The sequence below is a fragment of the Centropristis striata genome, chromosome 14, assembly GCF_030273125.1.
Source record: "Centropristis striata isolate RG_2023a ecotype Rhode Island chromosome 14, C.striata_1.0, whole genome shotgun sequence".
Lineage (NCBI taxonomy): Eukaryota > Metazoa > Chordata > Actinopteri > Perciformes > Serranidae > Centropristis > Centropristis striata.
Window position 1 is genome coordinate 28,508,119 of NC_081530.1, and position 19,719 is coordinate 28,527,837.

The window sequence follows — 19,719 nt, forward strand, 5'->3', positions numbered from 1 at the left end:
ATAACTTATGGTGCAATATTAATGTTACAGTCTCAAGATTACCATTTCATTCTCTTTGGTGGCACCAATGGCGATAAGTGGTGTGTTTTTGACTCTCACTTTGTTTCGTTGCGTCATTGCTCTTTTCTTTTTCATTCCGCCATAGAAACATTTACTATCATGTCGGCAAAGACTGCAAAAAAGACAAGCTTCACACAAATGTGAGTTTAACAGAAAATCTGTTGCGATAACTCCTCGGTGGCGGATCAACTGCCGCTGCTGGGTGTGCCTGTTGAGCTTTCAGTAATTGGCTCAATCACCGTTCTGTTACCTCAGTCGGTAATAGATAGTGACTCTACAGACATTTATTTAATGAAAATCTTACAGATTATTTACTCCAAGGCCATTAATCACAGAGCCTCCTCCATCACACGCACAGTAATGTCTTCAAAGTTATGTCAATACTGTGGCTGTGTTGCCTGTTAAACATCTTTAATTAAGGCTCTTCCTTTTGGTAATTAGTATAATTGTTAGCAACAAGCAGAGATGCATCATGCCCTGATCACATCCGCCTCCCCCCTCCAGACACACACACACACACACACACACACACACACACACACACACACACACACACACACACACACACACACACACACACACACACACACACACACACACACACACACACACACATTTTAACCACGTTCACTGTATACACAACAGCAGATTACTGCACAATATTGTTTTCAGACAACTCATGTACACGTGCCACTATAAAATGTTTGCTTGCTTTTGTCTTGACTGTAAAGCAGGGGTGGGCAATTAATTTTCCCAAGGGGCCACATGACCAATATCACGAAGGTTGCCGGGGCCGGACCAAAACTCTGAACTAAATTCTGCTTAATATTAATTGAATTGCTTTATAAAATACAGTAAATTATCTGGTTTTGAGCTGCTACTGATAAGAATACATGTTATGATGAGACTGTTAATGTGGAGTAAATCAAATATAGCAGTAAAAAATAGTAAAAACTCCAATCACTATATCACTTTTACATTTATTTTAAACACAACTGTAAATTACCTTTAACAAGGTTCCTATTGGTGTATTTATATGATACAGCTTGTTTTTCATGTTTGTAAATTTTCTAGGTGTTTTACAATGTTGTGATGCTTTTATTTTGAAAAGGCGTGAAACCGGTGCTTTAATTTTGAAAGGTAGTGACAGGAAGTAACAGGTGGAACGGTAAAAGGAAAAACTAACTGTTAATAATAACGAGTGTGTCGAAATTAATTTAAAGTTGATATAAAGTATCAAAAAGGCTTCTATAGTGGCTGGCTGACAGGACACAAGGTTTGTTAAAGTTTATTTTCTTCTGTCATATATATTAGTGGCTATATTTGTCTTAACTATAGTAAAAGTGCTTGTTAGCTCAAGTGCTAATGCTAATGTTTGTTATTGTTTTCCACCTCGTAGCTCTTACGGTGGATTCACAAGCTGACCAATGAATGTCTTATTTTTATTTTCATGGAGCTACGATTTTAAATAAATCTAGTGAACTATCAGTTAAAGAGTCGAGTCTTTGCAGGTGGGTATGCATGCAGGCACATATACGTAAACAACCTTCAAAATAAAAGCACTGCGGTTGTATTGATTTTTTATTTCTGGGCCGCCCAACACCCAGGTCTGCTGTAAAGGGACATAAAATGTGTTGTTTTACACCTACCTGGTCTATTTCCATGAGCTTGGGGAAGGCCCCCGGCCACTCAATGGCCACCTTGACGATGTCTGCCGGCGGCGGCATGGCTGACGGGTGGTGTGGCTCTCACTGCCTCACACCTCTGTCACTACAACTGGAGGAAGCTCATTCAAACCTGCAGGACACGAGTGAAGAAGAAGCAAAGAGAGGATGAGAGAAAAGAGAGAGAAGAAAAGACAGAAAAGGGGACACATTAGTCAAGAGTTTGGTCTGGTTATTTCAGTTGTTTGCTTGCATTAGCATTCTCCAAATGCAAAGAATAATCTATATGATTATGGAAACAGGTCAACAAGGGCACTGCTGAAAAATACATAAGACATGAGTACAGTGAAGCACTCTGGAGACAGCTCATCAGCAACTAGTACATTCACATTGGCAGGAGAAGCAACTGAACAACGGAAACCAATAATTCACTTTCATACAACATTTAAAGGTTTACTGTATACACACTATCAACATATATCATCATCACCATCTGAGGTCAGGTTCCTCAGCTGCAATGCATAATGGTCTATCATTAGTGCTAGTACAGAAACCACACATGCATTACCTGCCATGTCTAGTCATTAGCCTGCAGCGAGAACACGCTCCCCGCTTGTGTCATGTTTGACCTTAACAGCGTCACACTTCATGCAAATACCGGCGCTTAAATTCATATTAAAATACAAAAATCAACATCCAACACCCACTTATTATACAAACTGAGGTAACTTTTTCCAGCAGTAGCCTAATTTAATTTGCAGTTGTTGACACACAGAACATTAGGATGTGCCGGTGGGGCAGAAACACTCGAGAGCTTAATTCAAATCAAAGTTTAACTGCTAATGAGGTCACAGCAGGTGCGTGAATTGAAAAGTTACAATGTTTTTTTTTAAAGATCCACTCGGTTTCACGAGGACCTTGCCTCAGTTCAGTCATTTAAACGCAGCGGAAAGACACAAACCACCCAGCAGCATAATGTTGTGACTTCCAGAGTGAAGTATCTGACTCCTTTTAGACATTTTCACAGTAATAAAAGTGAACGAGTTCCTGCAGTTTGAGAGATAGGGGAGCTCCATCTTTCTTGCACTGAAGTGATGGAGCAGCACTTTAGCCACAGCAGCTAGTAAATGTGCAGGACAGCAGCCACTAAAGCAGGTTTACTAGTACAGAGCTTCATCTTCTGCCAAATTCCACTAGCTTAAAGGAGTCTTCCTCCAATTATACACATAAAGGTCACTTTATTCATCACGGGGAGCACAAAACAACCTTTAAAAACATTTTTGTAATGTCTTCAGTGAATCAGAACAAGGTTTGTCAAGTCTAAGCAAAATGACATTACCCACATATCTCATCTTAGGTTTGGAGTAAAGCTTAACATAAATAAGCTGGACTAATATACCCCTATTATTATCATAGACACTTCATATGTCCGTTTATAAGTCGATATCATGACAACAAGGTTGGTTATGTAATGTTACCAATGCGTAACCCCAGATTCACAGTAAAGGCATATTTTGGTCGCCTAAAAAAGGTGTATGGTTGTACTAAAAGGTATATAATTGCTATCAGATCCTTGTTAATTCCTAAATAGAAATACTGGTATCAGCCTCTAAATCCAGAATCTGTCAGGCTAAAGTTTAGAGACTGGAAGCTTGCTTTATAACAAGATGCATGTTTGATAGGAGTGGGTGTTTATCAGGCAGTGAGGGTCTTTTTAAAGTAACTTTTTTTCTGACTTTCAAGTCCCCCAACTTTATGGTGCAAGACCAAATCAGTCTTTCAGGGTGTTTTGATAAGTCAAAGTTTAATCTGTCTCAATCGAACTCTTGCATGGTTATATCCTTCTTAAGCTTATGAATGATCCAATTGTACTCTGGTTTGGACCAAAACAACCAAACAAAACCTAGTGCAGTTCGATGGCACTGTGAACGTAATCTGACCCAATTACAAGAAATGAACTAAAAAGCAGTGGATTATGGGCTACTTACTGAATAAAGTCCACTACAACAATGACGTTTATAAAATCATTCGAGAGGAGGAGAAAAGATTTGTGCGCATGACAGATCAGCGCAGAGTAAAGGTAAAAAAAATGTTGACAGCAATATTTCATGGTGCATTCAGCTCCATGTTGCTTTGTTAATTACCGTGTTTACATTTTACAACTTTCTAATCAATAAGAATTAACACTGCAAATCTTTTTTTTTCTTTGGTCCGCTTACATTTCTGAACGATGAAAGCAAACCAGACTTAATAGAAAAAAACCTAAAACTAGCAATTTCACTCTGATTTGGACAAACTAAACTGATTTGGGTTGTGAAAGTGCTCTTAAAAAATAAGGGAGTAAAAATATAATGCAAAGACACTTAAGAAATTAAAAAACAGGAAGCAAAGTCTTGGCCAGAGAGAGAACAAGGAGGGACAGAGTGGAAAAGTGAGATAAATGCATTTGTTTGACATTCATTTTCCACTGAGTCACAGGTACTAAGACGCAAGAAAAAAAGACTGCCATGTCTTAACTGGTCAAAACACAACTGAAATAAACAACCATGCTCAACAGACAAAATTATGAGGTTCACACGAACAGCTACAAGTGCACAAACACTCCCTCCTCTTCCGCTCACACTCAAATATTGAACCTACTCCCCTGGGTGGCCCCGCCTTGTCTTCAGTCCCTGTGCGGAGGACTGCTGTGATATCTGACAAAGGAACAGGCACACGGCTTGCCCTGAAATCCCGTGGCTTTCTAAAATAAGCCAGTTAGAAGTCCCATGGTGGGAAAACAGCCAAATCACAGTCACTCTAAGCCACACAGGGGGAGCAGGGTAAAGCCACTTTCTGTGAGCTTGCAGGGGGTCTGATGAAACCCACAATCACACAGTTATCAAGTGGAAAATGTGCCATAGATAGCCCCAAAACCTACTAAGGAAAGCATCAATTATTTACCTCCCTAGCCTGTCTAGAAAGCTTGGATCATCCTAGCTCCTGGTTTAGAAGCCTGTTTACATATTTAATCTCAATCCATAATGCAAAAAGACCGGCTAGGGGTAATTCCTGAGAGAAAAGTAGTGAGCAGAATAGTGCAAGTGCTGATATCCACAGCATGTGTGCATGAGTGATGAAATGTATGTGCAAAAACACTGATCAGAATTGTTTTTGTGTGCATGTTTGGACTCTATTAATGCTGTTGTACAGTGCAAACAGCACTGTGGAAGTGTGTGTGTGCTTGATGATCAAGGAATAATCTAAAGATAGTTTACATAATGAGACTGGCCTGGTGTTGTGTGTGAGTCACCCCATAATGATCCACATAGCCTTTTTTTTCGAGGGCCCGTTGCCATGGCAGCCGCTGCATCAATAGCTTGAGATGCATCTTTCTTTTCCGAAGCATGTCATGCTCAAGTCACGTTTGTCACAACTCCCAAAATATGACTCACTCCACCCTTCTGCTTTGAATTTCTATCACTGAAATATGACTGTGTATGTTCATTGAAGATTAGAGTGGTTTTGTAACATATGTTAAATACTTTGTGAGTGCCTTTGCCTTCGGTGACGTTCAGTGCATGCAGCTCTGAATTTCTCTCTGTTTACGTCTTCCTCTGCAGCCATATGCAGAGAAAATATATATATATATTCTTGGAGAAGAAATCTGCTGAATAAGATGTGAGGAAAACACTGAGACAGATGCATCAGGATAAACACAATAATCATGGATAGTTTTAAAATATCAGCAGCACCATCCTGTTTATTCTATGTCAGAATAAAAACTGACAAAAAGACGTACCGTTTGTTACATACATACAGAATGTGTGAATGAGTGATTCATTCAGTGCTATTCTACATATAACATATTCAAATTTAGACTATTCCTTGACAGCCCTATTACAGCATGTTAGTCATCTATGCACAGATTATCCACCTTCTCAATACTCAGCTAGAAAACTGCCACTCTTGGGACAGACTGTCAAGATTTTTTATTTTTTTTTACCCATGCTCTGTAGATTTAATTGTCTTTTGTTCGATCTGAATATCTCAAAAGCTTCAGAATGGATTACTATGAAATTTTGGACGGACCTTAGACTGTAAAAAACTATGTTTTTGAAGTCTTGAGTTTGGCATTTAGGTCATCGCCATCTTGGTTTTTTTGGAGCCAAACAAACCAAATTTGGACAAGAGAGTGAATCTTGAAAAGAGGAGGCCAACGCAACTCACTAGCTAGCTTGGCTAGCAAGGCGCATCCATAATCCTCCTTGGAGTGTCTTTTAGTTCAACGCCAAGCTGAACTACATATTTTAGGCAACCTAAAAGTAACTATTAATTTACATGATCTCAAAACACATAGAAAGAAACAATAGGTAGCTACCTTTCAATCACAATCATGTTATATTTAAGAATAACCTCTTTAAGAATGTTTTTTTACTGTGGATGTAAATCAAGTGAAAAGTAGGCAAATTTTCTCATAAATGTCTATACAATCTGACTTAATTTGCAATCATTAGCCTGCTGGCCAATAGAAAGAATGCAAATATAACGAACTTCCACACTGACTTCCCTTTTCTACCCCGGAGGTTGCCCCTTGGTATAGGTGGTTATGTTCCCCCTCAGAATTACTTGAAATAACTGTGGCACCATAATAGCTAGTGGCACCGTGACGTTCACATTGGTGGTTCTGAGTGAAATGTTCCATCAGCAACAACAGCCATTTGATTCAATTTGGTTGTTGTGAAATTTGGTGAAGACATTCACATCTCGCATTAGCCTCAACTGCACTTTGTGTTTGGTGCTTATTTGTAAATGTGAGCATGCTAACACCATACCAACAACTAATATAGCCAGTAGACAGTCTATGGTTGTGAGATTCTACCAACTTGGGTGAGTTCATGAGATGTGGAAACAACATTGATGTTATAAAGGTGTGTTGCATATTATTGCTCAGAGCATTGATAGCTGTTTCTAGTACTTGCTTGACATCAAAGAGATTCCAAGATCAGGTGAACAATGAAATATGATCTGGAGCTAATTTTTCAAATGAATGCAAACTGCTCCATCTTGCCCTGTGATTGAAATCTGCCCCAAAATGTAATGGGTTCATCCTGGGCCCACTAGATTTTCCGTAAACCAGCTGAAAGACACACTAACCGAGCTAAAAACATGACCTCCTTGGTGTAGGTAACAAACTGACTGGGATGACACATCAGTCGATATATAAGCTTATTACGTCAGAATCTGTTGGCAGATGAGTAACGTGAAACTGTAGTACAGAAAGTCCGAAGATATATCTGAGAACAGTGACGCCATTACCCAACAGGGAGGTTGGTGTGCGATCAATGTTGTTGTGTTCCCACATTACAGCAACTGCTGCGTGCAATACTGTCATAAGGGAAAAATCATAAACGTCCAAAAATAAGCCCCAATATGTAATAAAAATGAAATTTCACTTTACAGAGAGAGGAAAGTTTGTCTTTGTGAAGTCAGAATATAAGGATATCCTTCTGACTGAGGATTGTCTTTTGTTTTGAGTGTGTGTGTGTGTGTGTGTGTGTGTGTGTGTGTGTGTGTGTGTGTGTGTGTGTATTCCGAGCACCTTGTCATCATCTTCCGAGAAGTACAGATGACTCAGAGATGGACGGCCTTGAGGCTTATTGATGGACACACACACACACACACACACCTATCTCGTTGCTGAAAGCCACAGTAAATCCCTTGAAAAATGGGCTCAAATGTAATTGAGAGACACAGCGGTTCAACACACCAGCACACCATGAGCAGGGCTACAAATGGTCCAGCACTCATTGGATCAACATGTTTTTCCTCCAATCGACACACACTACCGCTTCAGGGAACAACTTCAGAGCAACAGCGTCTCACACAGTCTCTCTCAGGTGTGTGTGTGTGTTTGTCTTCATATATATCCTCTTCATGTCATCATGACTGGGTACTATAGCCTGGAGGGCTGTGTATTAATTCCCAATCTGTCGCTCTGGCATCTCCTTCGTAACCTCCTTACAGTGTAAATGGAACCTTGTTATCGAGCGAGCTGCTGTCAGAGCTCATCATGTACGAGCAGGTGATTTGCTGCAACCTGGTTCAGTTGAGTGTGAGTGAGCGAGTGTGTGTTTATTTTCCGCTCTGCCGGAGGGTTAAACAGGCTAACGGGACATGGAGCTCACTCCATCTTTTTTATTTAGAGAAGAACAGTTTCAGGATCTAATCCCGCTTCCTTATTTCCTTCCTCTCCTCTTTTCCTCTGCTCATTCATTTTGTCGACCACATCTGACGTTTCTCTGTTCCTCGCCAAGTCTCTTTCTCCTCAGAATATATTATTTCGCAGAATTGGACCGCAAAGAACATAAATCAGACATGAAAAACTTTAAAGAGAATCTCTTGTTTCATTTATTTGACACACATTTATGATCCTTCCATTGTTTAATTGCACTAATGTACTGCAATAACATGCTGCCAAAACCATCAAACCACTAGTTGGTGGGCTGCAGTCCAGCAAGGTATTACAATCTGTCAGTGTGTACATGTGCAGCTTATCTGTCTTCAAGCTCTCGCCCACCTGCCGCCACCAGAGAGGCACGTATACCACGGGGTTACCGCGGCCACAAGTCCTCAGGATTAGCTCCAAAAGAGTATGAAAAAACTAAATCTCAGGTTACCTTGTGATCCGATCTGGTGCCAGAGGTCAAAATTAAGGAACAAAACCATCAATACAGAGGGTAGAGCGGGTAAGAGGAGAGAAAACAGAGAAAGAGAGAAGGCCTGTGATTTGTCGGGCAGCAGAGGAGTGCTGGGTTTCGCCTCAATAATTCATGATGTGTAATGTGAGGGTCACGTCGTCCGTGGAGGGAGGAGGGAGGGAAAGAGAAAGAGAAGAGATGCAGCGATGAAGGTGAGGAATGCTAGTGAACATGAGGAGACAGACAGAGAGGAGAGGTCAATTAAAAGATGGCAGACAAGAACAATTACATAAAAAGTAGATAGAGATAAACTGAATTAATACAAGAGGACACAAAAGCAAGCACATAGAGCAGGGATGGGCAACTTAAATGCTGCAGGGGGCCACAATTTTTCATGGCCACTACCACAGGGCCACATATAGGACTGTGCACTTAACCAGATATGATGAAACTGCAATTTTAAATATGTTTACAGTGCAGTAACTTAACATTTCATGATAAAATGCATGTATAACAGTATAAATAGGAATACAAAAGGTTTGAGGTGAATAAAAAATAACCACTGACTGTGATTTTTTTTTTTTTCAGTGCAAGAACAGCAGACCAACATTAATTAGAAGAAGTAATTTTGTGCATTTTTCACACTGCATTTTTAAGATTTCATGCTCAAATGCATGTAGTTGTACTAAGGGCCACTTCAAGTGAGGGTGTATGCAGCCCCCGGGCCTCCAGTTGCCCATCCCTGACATAGAGAAACAGCAAGAAAACAAATAAAAGATAAAAAAAAAAGTTCAAGGACAGAAACAAAGAAAGAGCTGCAACAAGTGTGAAAGTCAAAATTCCCTAAACTTTCCCTGAATTATCTATCGTATCTCGGATGGATGTGCAAAAATAAATTCAAAAGGTGTGCTCGTCATATCCTGCAGTATAACTTTTAACAGTGTGTAGCATTTGCCTCATTACATTTCCAGTTCTGCTAAAAGAATCCATCAGCACCCTCTTTCTAACAGCATGCAACGACTTTCAAAGAATTTTAATTAAAAATTCCCGGCATAACATGGTGAAAAAATGAAGATGGATATTTGCTGTATTTAAGGGACTTTAACACTTTGATGTCTAATTAAAACTCTTTAGGGACTTACTGATGGAGAGAGAGAGAGGAGACAAATGAAGGGAGACTGAGGGCATGAATATCAAGGGGACTAAGTAAAGCACATCCTTTCCTGCCAGCTCCTCCTGGGACCTTTTACTAGAAACCCTAATGGTGTGAGAGAACATGAGGCAGCAGTTTTTACAGACAATGGCAGCGTGACCAACGAGCGCCGAGCCTTTAACCTCATGCTTTGAAGTATAAAAAAGTCTTTAGTTAAGACATTTACTAAACTGTTATTCTTCCTCTCTCTTTTTTTTACTCAACATTAAAATTGGAGGTGATTTTAAGATGACCTCAGGCTTTTTCATTTAATTGTCACTTAATTTGGAGCAGCCTGATGCGTGCTCAGCACCACACTCCAGAGCCTGTGATCTCCCACGGGCTCTGCTTGAGTCATTTCTTGACACATAGGATATATGTCAGACAATAAATTCATTTTATTGATACCTCTCTGCCCCGCTACCTTCTCCTGTCACATCAACTTTACTGCACCCAGTTTGTCAGGCTTTCATGCATCTCCCATCACCTGTGTAAAAAAATCTTATAGGGACGTCACAATTACAGCCTGATGGATATGGGATTTTTGAAACGGATTTTAGACAGGAAAATTCATTGATAACCGATATTGCGGTCAAAATACTCTTTTTTTTTATTTTTTATGTGGATTGTGCACCGATTCTTCCCCACTCTGAATGTACCCAGAGGGATACTTTACTTTCTCAAACATACCATTTTATTAACATTGCTAACTGCTAACAACATACAAGGCCTTCACAAAAAAGTTGAAATTGTGGCTTATCAACACCTACAGCTGCCAACACTAAAAGATAAGCCTGTTGTGTTGTTTTGATGTTATGATAAAATGTTATGTTGTGATGTTGTATTTTTTCTTAATCATATCGTAAGTGTTTGTATATGTATTTTGTATATTGTACGTATTTTTATTATTTTATTTTTTTTGTTTGTTTTTGTTTTTTGTTTCGTAATTCTCTGCTTTTTTACATCATGGCCAGGGGACTACAGATGAAAACTAGCCTTCTGGCTAACTCTGGCTTTTTTAACCATGTATAATCATGTGCTTTATGAAATTGTACTGTCCCCTTTTAAATAAACTAATAATAATAACATTTAACATTATTATACATTATTATAAAATTATGTATCACATTGTCAGCCAATTCGATGAATGATAATTTAAATTTTAGAAATAAAGAATAAACAGGAATTAAATAAATAGCATTACTGCTCAGTGTCAGTCAATTGCTGACTTAAAAAAAAAAGAAGTTTAAAAAAAATCAAGCCAAGCGCCATTTTGCTGCATTATATATTGTGTAAAAAAAGTTGTCACAACGGGACATATCGGACAGCATATACACTGATACTGATATGCTTTTGATCAACAGAATCTGTCGGGCTCTCGTCGTCACAATCAGTTTTTAAGGCTCTGATCCTAATCACAGTCCTTTAATACTGAGTCCGATCTGATAAACATTTGATCAACATTCAGTAAAAGGGAACAAAGTTCCACACTCCAGCTTTAAACTATTGATATCATGTGAATGAAAGTTTAAAGGAAAGTTACTGACGCTCGGTCAAATATCTTTCAACTCATCTCACTTCAACAATTTCAAAAATAACAACCACAAATTTGATGCAACCTCAACCTCCTACAGCAGACCACATAGACAGCTGCCCCAGCCATTTAAAACAATATAGTCCAGTCACTTCTTATGAAACCCTGACTCACCCTGACTTATTATAAATTATTTGTATAACCAATTCAAGCCGTAATTATCATAGTTTTGAGAACATTTCAATCTATTATCGTCATAAACTGCAACATCATATGATTAAATGTGGGGAGCCAAAGTCATTTTTAGCCCCTTTGACACACATACCATCTTTTTTCAGTTAGAAAATGTATCCTCTTGAAGTCCCATCGTCAGTGCCAAGGCTCTCGTGTTCTTAGAGTGTGTGAGCACCATCAGGTTTCACAGTATGATTTTATGTGTATATATTCATGCTCTGGTATATGCGGATGTCTGTGTCTGTGCCTGTGTGTGGGTGTGTCTGTATTAACCTATGTGCTGGGTGGATTTCAAAAGAACCCCTTCCAGCTCTTCATCTGATGCTTCTACAAAGGGCCCGCCTCGCCGCAGGGGCCTACGTGTGTGTGTGTGTGTGTGTGTGTGTGTGTGTGTGTGAGTGTGTGAGTGTGTGAGTGTGTGAGTGTGTGAGTGAGAGAGAGAGAGACTACAAAAAGAGCACCATCCTTTATCTGAGAGCGGATACAAAAGGCCACCGACATGGCGCTGAGGACTAAGTTATTGTTGCTCCGAGCGCGACGCCTTCACACGCCTACACACACACACAGCCACAGGATGGTCGTGTTACACCCTTGAGGAGAGGTGTGTGCTTGTTAGAAATACACACACACAGACACACACACATACACACTTCAAGAGTAACTTAACACCAATCTGAAAAGCCGTGTTTTACTCTCTTCTCTGGTTGAAAGTTTAGAACTTGTCTGATGTTCCTCTTCAGCCGTCCAGATGAACACAAATACTGCTACAACCCATAATGTTTCCAATGTGTTGACTTGACTTTTTTTTATCCATTACTTTTAAAAATATCTTCACCACATTTATTTTTAGAAACATTTTTAATCTGCTTATCCATAACATTCACCTGTCCATTTTAAACCCTTCTAGTTGTATTCACATTATATGACTTCATTCTAATAAAAAAGCTGCAAGAAACAACAAGTGATGTAAAGCTAACTTGCTAACTAACCATTAGACGAGTCCCATGCAGCTACTGCAGCTAATGTTATGTAGCAGATTCAATCATGGGGTAACCTATAGTGCTGTTTTCCATGGTCAAACAAATTATTCTAAATAGACTCCATGAGCGTATTGATTCTTGTTGTACTGTTATATCATAGTACACATCAGCTCAGTGATTGCTATGAGCCACTTGTCATAGGAGCACATTTGAGTGGATCAATATGGATCCACTCAAACGGAAACTGGATCAATAGTGAAATATATCAATAGATCTCTTCGGAATTACGGTGTTGCAAAATAGCAGCAATTATTGCAAAATTATCCTATGTGGCAGAAAAATGTAAATCATTCACAGAATTCTATTCACTGTAACAAATTGCTGTAAGAAAACAGCCAAATCGTGACAGTAACATACTTTTTTCCATTAAAAAGGTATTATACTGTAGAAAACAATGCATTCTGGGCAATATTTGTAGGTAGCTTGCCGTTTCCCATAAAATACTGTAATATACCATAAATTGCATTGCATTCTGGGAGTTATGGTATAATCAACAGCGGTGAGGCAGAGAAAATACGGAAAGCTACTGTATTTCTAGAGGAGACATTCAGCCAACTCTGGTCTTTCCTTTCTTGGAACATCCATTTTAATCCTGCATTTCTGGAGCAAATCACAGGGTAAGTTGACCGATGTTTTATTTGTTAGATTATGTTTGCAGTATCAGTATTTTACTGTCAAATCAAGGAGATACAGGATTGTACTGTAATTCAGTATGTGGTTTTATCCCAGTAACATACTGTAAAGTAAAATAACAGTAAGGGAACTGTAAAATTAACAGTAGAATGCTGGCAACCCTGCTGCCAGTATTCTACTGTTAATTTACAAGACAATTGTTTACAGTGTTCAGTAGGAATACAGCCATCACCGTCTCACCTGATGCTGCAGCAGAGCTGCTAGTCAGACCAAATTGACAGACGACTAGAGTTGCAACAATTAGTCAACTGATCAATTGGTCAATCGAAAGAAAAATAATCGCCAGCAGTTTTGGAAATTGATTAATCATTGAAATAATCATGCAAAAATGGCAGAAAATGCCATTTTCATTTCCAACTTTTCTCTGTTTAATATTATATTAAACCAAATATCTTTGGGTTTTGGACTTGCTGCCCTACAGGTGACCAAATGAAACAGAACGTTACATTGAATTAAACATTTAGAATAATGTGAGTATATAACTCAACAAGATATATAACATATAGGTCTAGTTGTTTGAAGACATTTTAATGGAGAACTAAAACATATTATACTTGTCCAGGTGTTACAGATGACTCGATAAGTGGATATTTTCTTTATCAAATTCTGTTTATTCAATTAGTAGAAATACTTCTTTTCACTTACCCCCTGAAAAAAACTGCACAATAAGCCCCTGGAGCATATGTGTCCCTGGTTGGGAATCACTGATTTATTAAAACAACAACACACCATGGTCCCAGTAGTACAGCATGACAGCAACAGTGGAGTGAAAATGAGAATTTTAAAAATGCTATTGTGTTACTCAATCCCTCCCAAATACACACACATACCCAACACCCAGCCCACAGGAAAGCTGCTGGCTCTAAGACAAAGAGCTGGCAAAAGTAGCTACAAATAAAGGAAGAAGACAAAAGGAAAAGGGGGAAGGCTGAGGTCAGGGTTTAGAAATATGGCTGCTAGATTTAAGGAGGAAGTGGCGTGCTGTGAGAGACTTAGCATGCATGTGGATACAAACTATTTACCAAGAAAACACCAAAAAATGTTCCCCAAATGACAAAGAAAGCACAAATTTTATTCAGTACGGCATCTTTCAACATTTGCAGATTGGCCTGACAGGCATCCCAGCAGCCTGGTGACGTCTCTGCGTGTGACTCTAACCGGGTCTGTGTGCCTCTCAGCAGGCCTCTTTGTGTCACAAACTCGCCCTGGTTCTCACTTAAATGCTGCAACCAGGATATCCTGTCAAATGTCGATACCAACAGCTCGTAACGACTCCCAACAGCAGCCAACCGGCCTCCCGCAGAGGCGTGAGACAGCTCAGAGTGCACTAAGCGACTCTACTGTATTCAGCTAAAAATCTACTGTATGTGTGTCTAGATGCAGAAATGTGCACACGCAGGAGAATGAGTGGAGCGTGGAGCTACACAGTATTGCTGAACAAGGTACAAGCGTAGCCTAAATAGTGTGTTTTGAGCAGAGCAAGCCAGCAATTTGAGGTAAACAAGTGAGTCAGAAACAATTAGAGGTACTTGGATGGCATTCTGCAAACCCAGATAATCAAAACACTGGAACATTTAGAGACAAGAATACAAAAAAAGAGGATACTTGCCAGAGGAAAAGAAACTACAAGGCAAAATTAGGCCCGGAGGCACACAACTAATCTATATTGTGTATTGTGAAGGAACCTTCATATTGCCAAGTAATTACTTTCCAACGCAGCGGATTTATCAGCAGTGTAAGTATGCTCCTTCTTTATCCTTGCCCAAATCATAAACTACTGACACCGCATTTCCATCTCCCCCCATAACCATGAGGCCACAACGCTCAACTGTCTTAAAACACATCCGTTCTTTGACATTTCCATTCTTCACTGGTTAGATGTGGAAAACCCACATATAGTCCCATCTCAGATCAGCCAACAAGCATGTACAGTACATACCAAGTCATTTACTACTCCAGCCTGCAAACATCTAACCACAATGTCCGTGCCCACTGGTGACACACTGGAGAGGAGAGGAGGCAGGAGAGTGCACAGAGCCGCACCCTGAGGCCTACTGCATCCTGTACAGCGTGAAGGAAGAGCAAAAAACAACACCATGAAGTCGTGAGGACTCACCCGGAAAACTTGACAAACCAACAGACTCGCTGGTTCTTCTCCCAATCAACCTGCTTCTCGTGCAAACAACTGCTTAAAAGCAGGAGAGAAAAGGAAGCTCTTTTTCTAAAGCAATTTTAGTCTGAGTATCTGCCTGCAAGTGAAGTGCCTACAGCATCATAAGCCATAGACAAAGACTTCACAACGGTTTGTGCAGTGCTTCGCCTCAGGCTAAAGAGAGTGCTGAGAGAGACAGACAGAAGGAGGAAGTAGGCGTTTGTCGAGAAAAGAGGAAACAGGCCTGTCAGTCGAAAAAAGCGGCAAAATTTAAAGATAAGATGAAAGAGAGTAATAATTGAGCCTAACAGTCTAATTCACATGCAAAGAAAGAAACCATGCATCCGTCGCTAGAGATTAAAAACAGACTTAATTGAGCTGATTGGATAAATTAGAAGTAATCATATCTTATGAATATCTCATTAGAGTTCCCCTCCCCCAATGCATTGCTGTGAGAATAAACTACTAGAGCCTTGGGCAGGTTAGCATAGCATTACAGAACCGTGGGAAACAGCTGTTCATAAAACACTGTGGTTTTACTGTTGTTATGTCACAGACTATTTCATGGCCAGGCACAGTAACTTCCTGGAGCAACTTGTCATTTATACACCTTAGGTTTTGTATGAATCAAAGGAAATATTTGTTATTTGTGAGCTTTAATGGGCTGGCAGGTGGATTTTTGTTACCTTTGCATTGCCAGACCTATCTCCATAGGGCTGTGTCAGCACTGGAGAAAGGTCTGACAGCAGCCATTTACATTCTGAGATAAGGAAAAAATGCCTGGGCGTGTTTGTATATCTTTAAAGCAATCACAATCGTCTCGGGTGGTGCAAAGACCAGGATGGAGTGATGGTGGCCCTGTAAAATGAAAAGGGATTGGAGAATGGGGGGAGAATGCTGTCTGACATATGTGGCCAATAGCGGGCTTATCCAGTGAGTCTTTATGCTAAGCTAAATTAAGCTAACAGGCTACTGGCTGGACAGATTAGGGTAAATAAGTGTATTTCCAAAATGTCGAACTGTTATGTTCAGGGTCAAATTGATCTGGAATCTAAAAAAATAGTTAAAAGTATTTTTTGGGGATAAAACTTCTTCTGCTTGGGTTAGGGTTAAAAGAAAATTTTCATTTCACATATCAATGTCATTTAAAAGTATTGTATTATATATAGCTGCTTCCAATGTACATAAAAAAAAGTTTTAACATGCATTTTTTAATGAAAAAAACGAGTGAAATATCCTCATTGAACCATGATCTGTGAGAGGTTAAGAACACCATTGCACTAAATATTGATTGAAATGGCTAGTAATGGAGGTATTAATGAAATATAAACAATGCTTATTGGGTATTATTATTTTTGGTCAGACACTTTTGGATAATTAAACATGCCCCGGGTCAAATTGACCCACAAACATTTTTGCTGTTTCTGAGAAACAAACATAACAGGAGTGTTAATGACCTAGAGAAAACTAATTCCACCCATGTCTTATTCCACACTTGTCACAGCAGACAGCTAACCTACAAGATAAATTATGTACATGATAGGGGAAAGGCTCAAGGGGAAAGGTCTAAAAAATTATTTCATAATATTCTATAATTTAATATGTTTTTGTTCTTTAATCCATTTATATTGGCAAGAGATTGCAAAAGACATAAGGAACACTTTTGGAATAGAAAGCTGATTGCCCAGGATGAATATCTTTTTAAAGTACTTTTGGCTGCAAGCAAGAAAGTCATCACACTGAAGGGGCTGCAGGCAAACCCACCATCAAAGGAGGACTGGATCGCAATTGTCAACGAAATGCACTCTATGGGGAAATGAAATGAAATGTATAAAACAAAAAAACTGACTACATACTCTGAGGGTTGTGGCCTGCTGTCTGGGTTGTTGAAAAAGTTTTCTCTGTACCAAGATGTGGCTCATAACAACCCTTGTTCTTTTCATTTTCTTTTTTAATCTTCAAGTGCCAATAAAAAGAAAGTTTAAGGAAATATACGCGTTCAACTTAGAATAAGCATTGTCCCTTTTACAGCCGCGTTAGAATCAATGATGCGTTTAATACTGCTGTTCAAAGACTGCCAGAGAGCAGGTGATTACCACTAATGTAGCACAACTTTCACTTCCCCCCTGGATCACCACTGATTCAACAGACTTGGAACATTCTCCAACAAGGCCATCAGAGTGAGTCAGCCGGTTTACACACGGTCACAAAAGACCACTGGTCATGAGCTAAGAGGCTAAATGCCCAAATCAAACATTTACTGTGTAAACAGGGCGATGACATCTTCATTTTCAGACGGAGAGCTCAACAGGCCATCTGTATAAGTGTCACACAAAAACAGATGTTTACTCCACCCATGCTGAGGTCAGCTCTGGTTCGTATGAGCCTCATAAACACAAGCATCCAGGATTTTTAGTTCTGACTCCCATAGAGCCTCAGGAAGACAAGTATCCAAGAAGGAAAACATTGCAACACAGCAACACCAATGAAAACACAACAAGCTGATAGAAATAGATCAAATCCTTCTTGTCAAATCCTTCTTGAGGGCCGGCCCTCACGTGATTTGAGCTGTCATGTGTTCAGGTTTCAAGACAACTAAGTGTCACAGTGACCTGAGGAAGTGAAAAAGTCTTTGTTTCTAATGACTCCTTGCAAGACACACAATTGTCTGTCATGGAAGCTTAAACAGAGTGACGTCTGCGGAGTGAGAGAGCTCATAAGGGAGTCTGCACAACTCCATGTCAGAGCTTTAATAATCTATCCAAACTATCTCAGCTCCCTGGTGAATATCCTTCCGCTGTGCTCTCCGTCAGCCCCGTTGACCCGTCCAGGATGCTGCACTCCGTTTCAGTCGACAACCCTTCAAAAATCTCCCTCATCATCCTCCTTTCACACTCCCCACGTCAGCTGCTCTTGTCAGAATTAAAATCCTGTGTGTTTGGGTCAAACACTGCTAAAGAATTTTCATCCCATCACATTTTGAAAGCCATAGTCGAACTGACATATTTTTCGAGTCTTGACTTGATTGTACGGACATACAGCAGAGACGTGAATTACATTATGTTGTACCAGGATTTTAAAAAGTTTATACATGTCTTGCAGTAAATTCTGTTTATTAGTGTTTACAGTTGTGCACAGTATCTGGTCCGGACGTTGTCTGGAATTGTCCTTTCACACATGTAGAAGAAAACAGGAGAATGTCTGTGTAAGAGGCATTCTCGCTTACTGGAAATACTCCGTTTTATTATTTTTTTTTTTTCTCTCCTTCTCTTCTTTTCTTCTTTAACCTATAGCACTCCTGTAGCAATGACAGTTGGCTCTTAAAGTTATGTACTTACTTGATTCCTGTGGTCTATGTCTAGTACCATCAGGTTGAATGCACTTATTGTAAGTCGCTTTGGACAAAAGCATCAGCTAAATGACATGTAAATGACATGTAATGAAATTAGTGGGGCATGATGCAAAAGTATGATGAAACCATAGACATAGCCAGTTTGCAAATTGGTCACAAACTGGGCTTTAAATTAACTTTTTTGATCACCAGCCAATATGGCTAGTACATTTTTAAAGTTACCAGCCAATCAGAATTTTCTCTAGCCAGTTTTTTTCCCGTTTTAAAAGTTTCTTTTGTGTAGACACGGCAATCCTTACAGTACATGTTATTCATTTCTTTGTCAAATACTAACCACTCACGATCCGACAGCCATTTCAAATTAAAAGTCCTTGTTTTCTTCTTTTCCCCTCCTCTTTCATCTGCCTGTTTGTTTTGTTTCACGCCGTCTTCTCCGTATCAGCTTAGATTGATACCATGCATGCTATGCACGTAGACAATGGTCGTATGACACGTCACGACAAAGTGTTCATGGGAAATATAGGATTAATTCTACAAGCTGAGTTGCCAAAAAAAGATTACGTTTACCAGAAAAACACACACAAAAGCTCCCAAGTTTCTTGGCGGAAAACAGACCAATCTGGCAACACTGACATCTCATTGTTTCTGCAGCCTGGTCACAAATAACCAGTCTCTTGCTGTTTCTTGAATTTGTCCAATGATTTTTGGCCCTTAGTGGCAGAAGTTTGCAAATATCTCTCCAATTAGACATATTTATTGTGTAAATTAACCTTCTTCTTCACCATTGGGTGTTTGTATTCTCCCGGTTTTGCACAAAAAGAAAACGTTTCTATAGTTAAAGCTGATGACTACAGAACAACTAATTCTGCCTTGTTCATCCTCACATACAGCCCTTTTAGGGGTAATGGTAGATAAGTTCAGGTTTGCAGTGCATGCATGAAAGGGACTTACTATGAGGAACAATTTGTTAACAATTCGAGCTGATTGCAGCTGTTATTCTGCATGAAAGGGGATCAAACTGCCAGCAGTTAGCAGCCAGCTTAAAAGCCGACAGGTGATGAGTGGTTCATAGCAGACATATAGATTCTGAGTGGACCATTGAGTCTCTTCTCAGACTG

The 19,719-nt window shown here is 39.6% G+C and overlaps 1 protein-coding gene across 5 annotated transcripts in view; it reads right to left on the bottom strand.

Moving 5' to 3' along the window:
- The window catches only part of elmo1 (engulfment and cell motility 1 (ced-12 homolog, C. elegans)), a 140,533-nt gene that overhangs the window by 93,420 nt on the left and 27,394 nt on the right, over positions 1 to 19,719 (bottom strand). For 4 of the 5 annotated variants that reach the window (XM_059350704.1, XM_059350701.1, XM_059350703.1 and 1 more), the window contains exon 2: positions 1,710 to 1,857. In XM_059350704.1, the coding sequence (XP_059206687.1) occupies positions 1,710 to 1,787 (78 nt within the window). In that variant the 5' untranslated portion in view covers positions 1,788 to 1,857. Of the gene's footprint in view, positions 1 to 1,709; positions 1,858 to 15,213; positions 15,371 to 19,719 lie in introns of those variants that run through there. The other variant, XM_059350700.1, reaches the window with a different exon arrangement.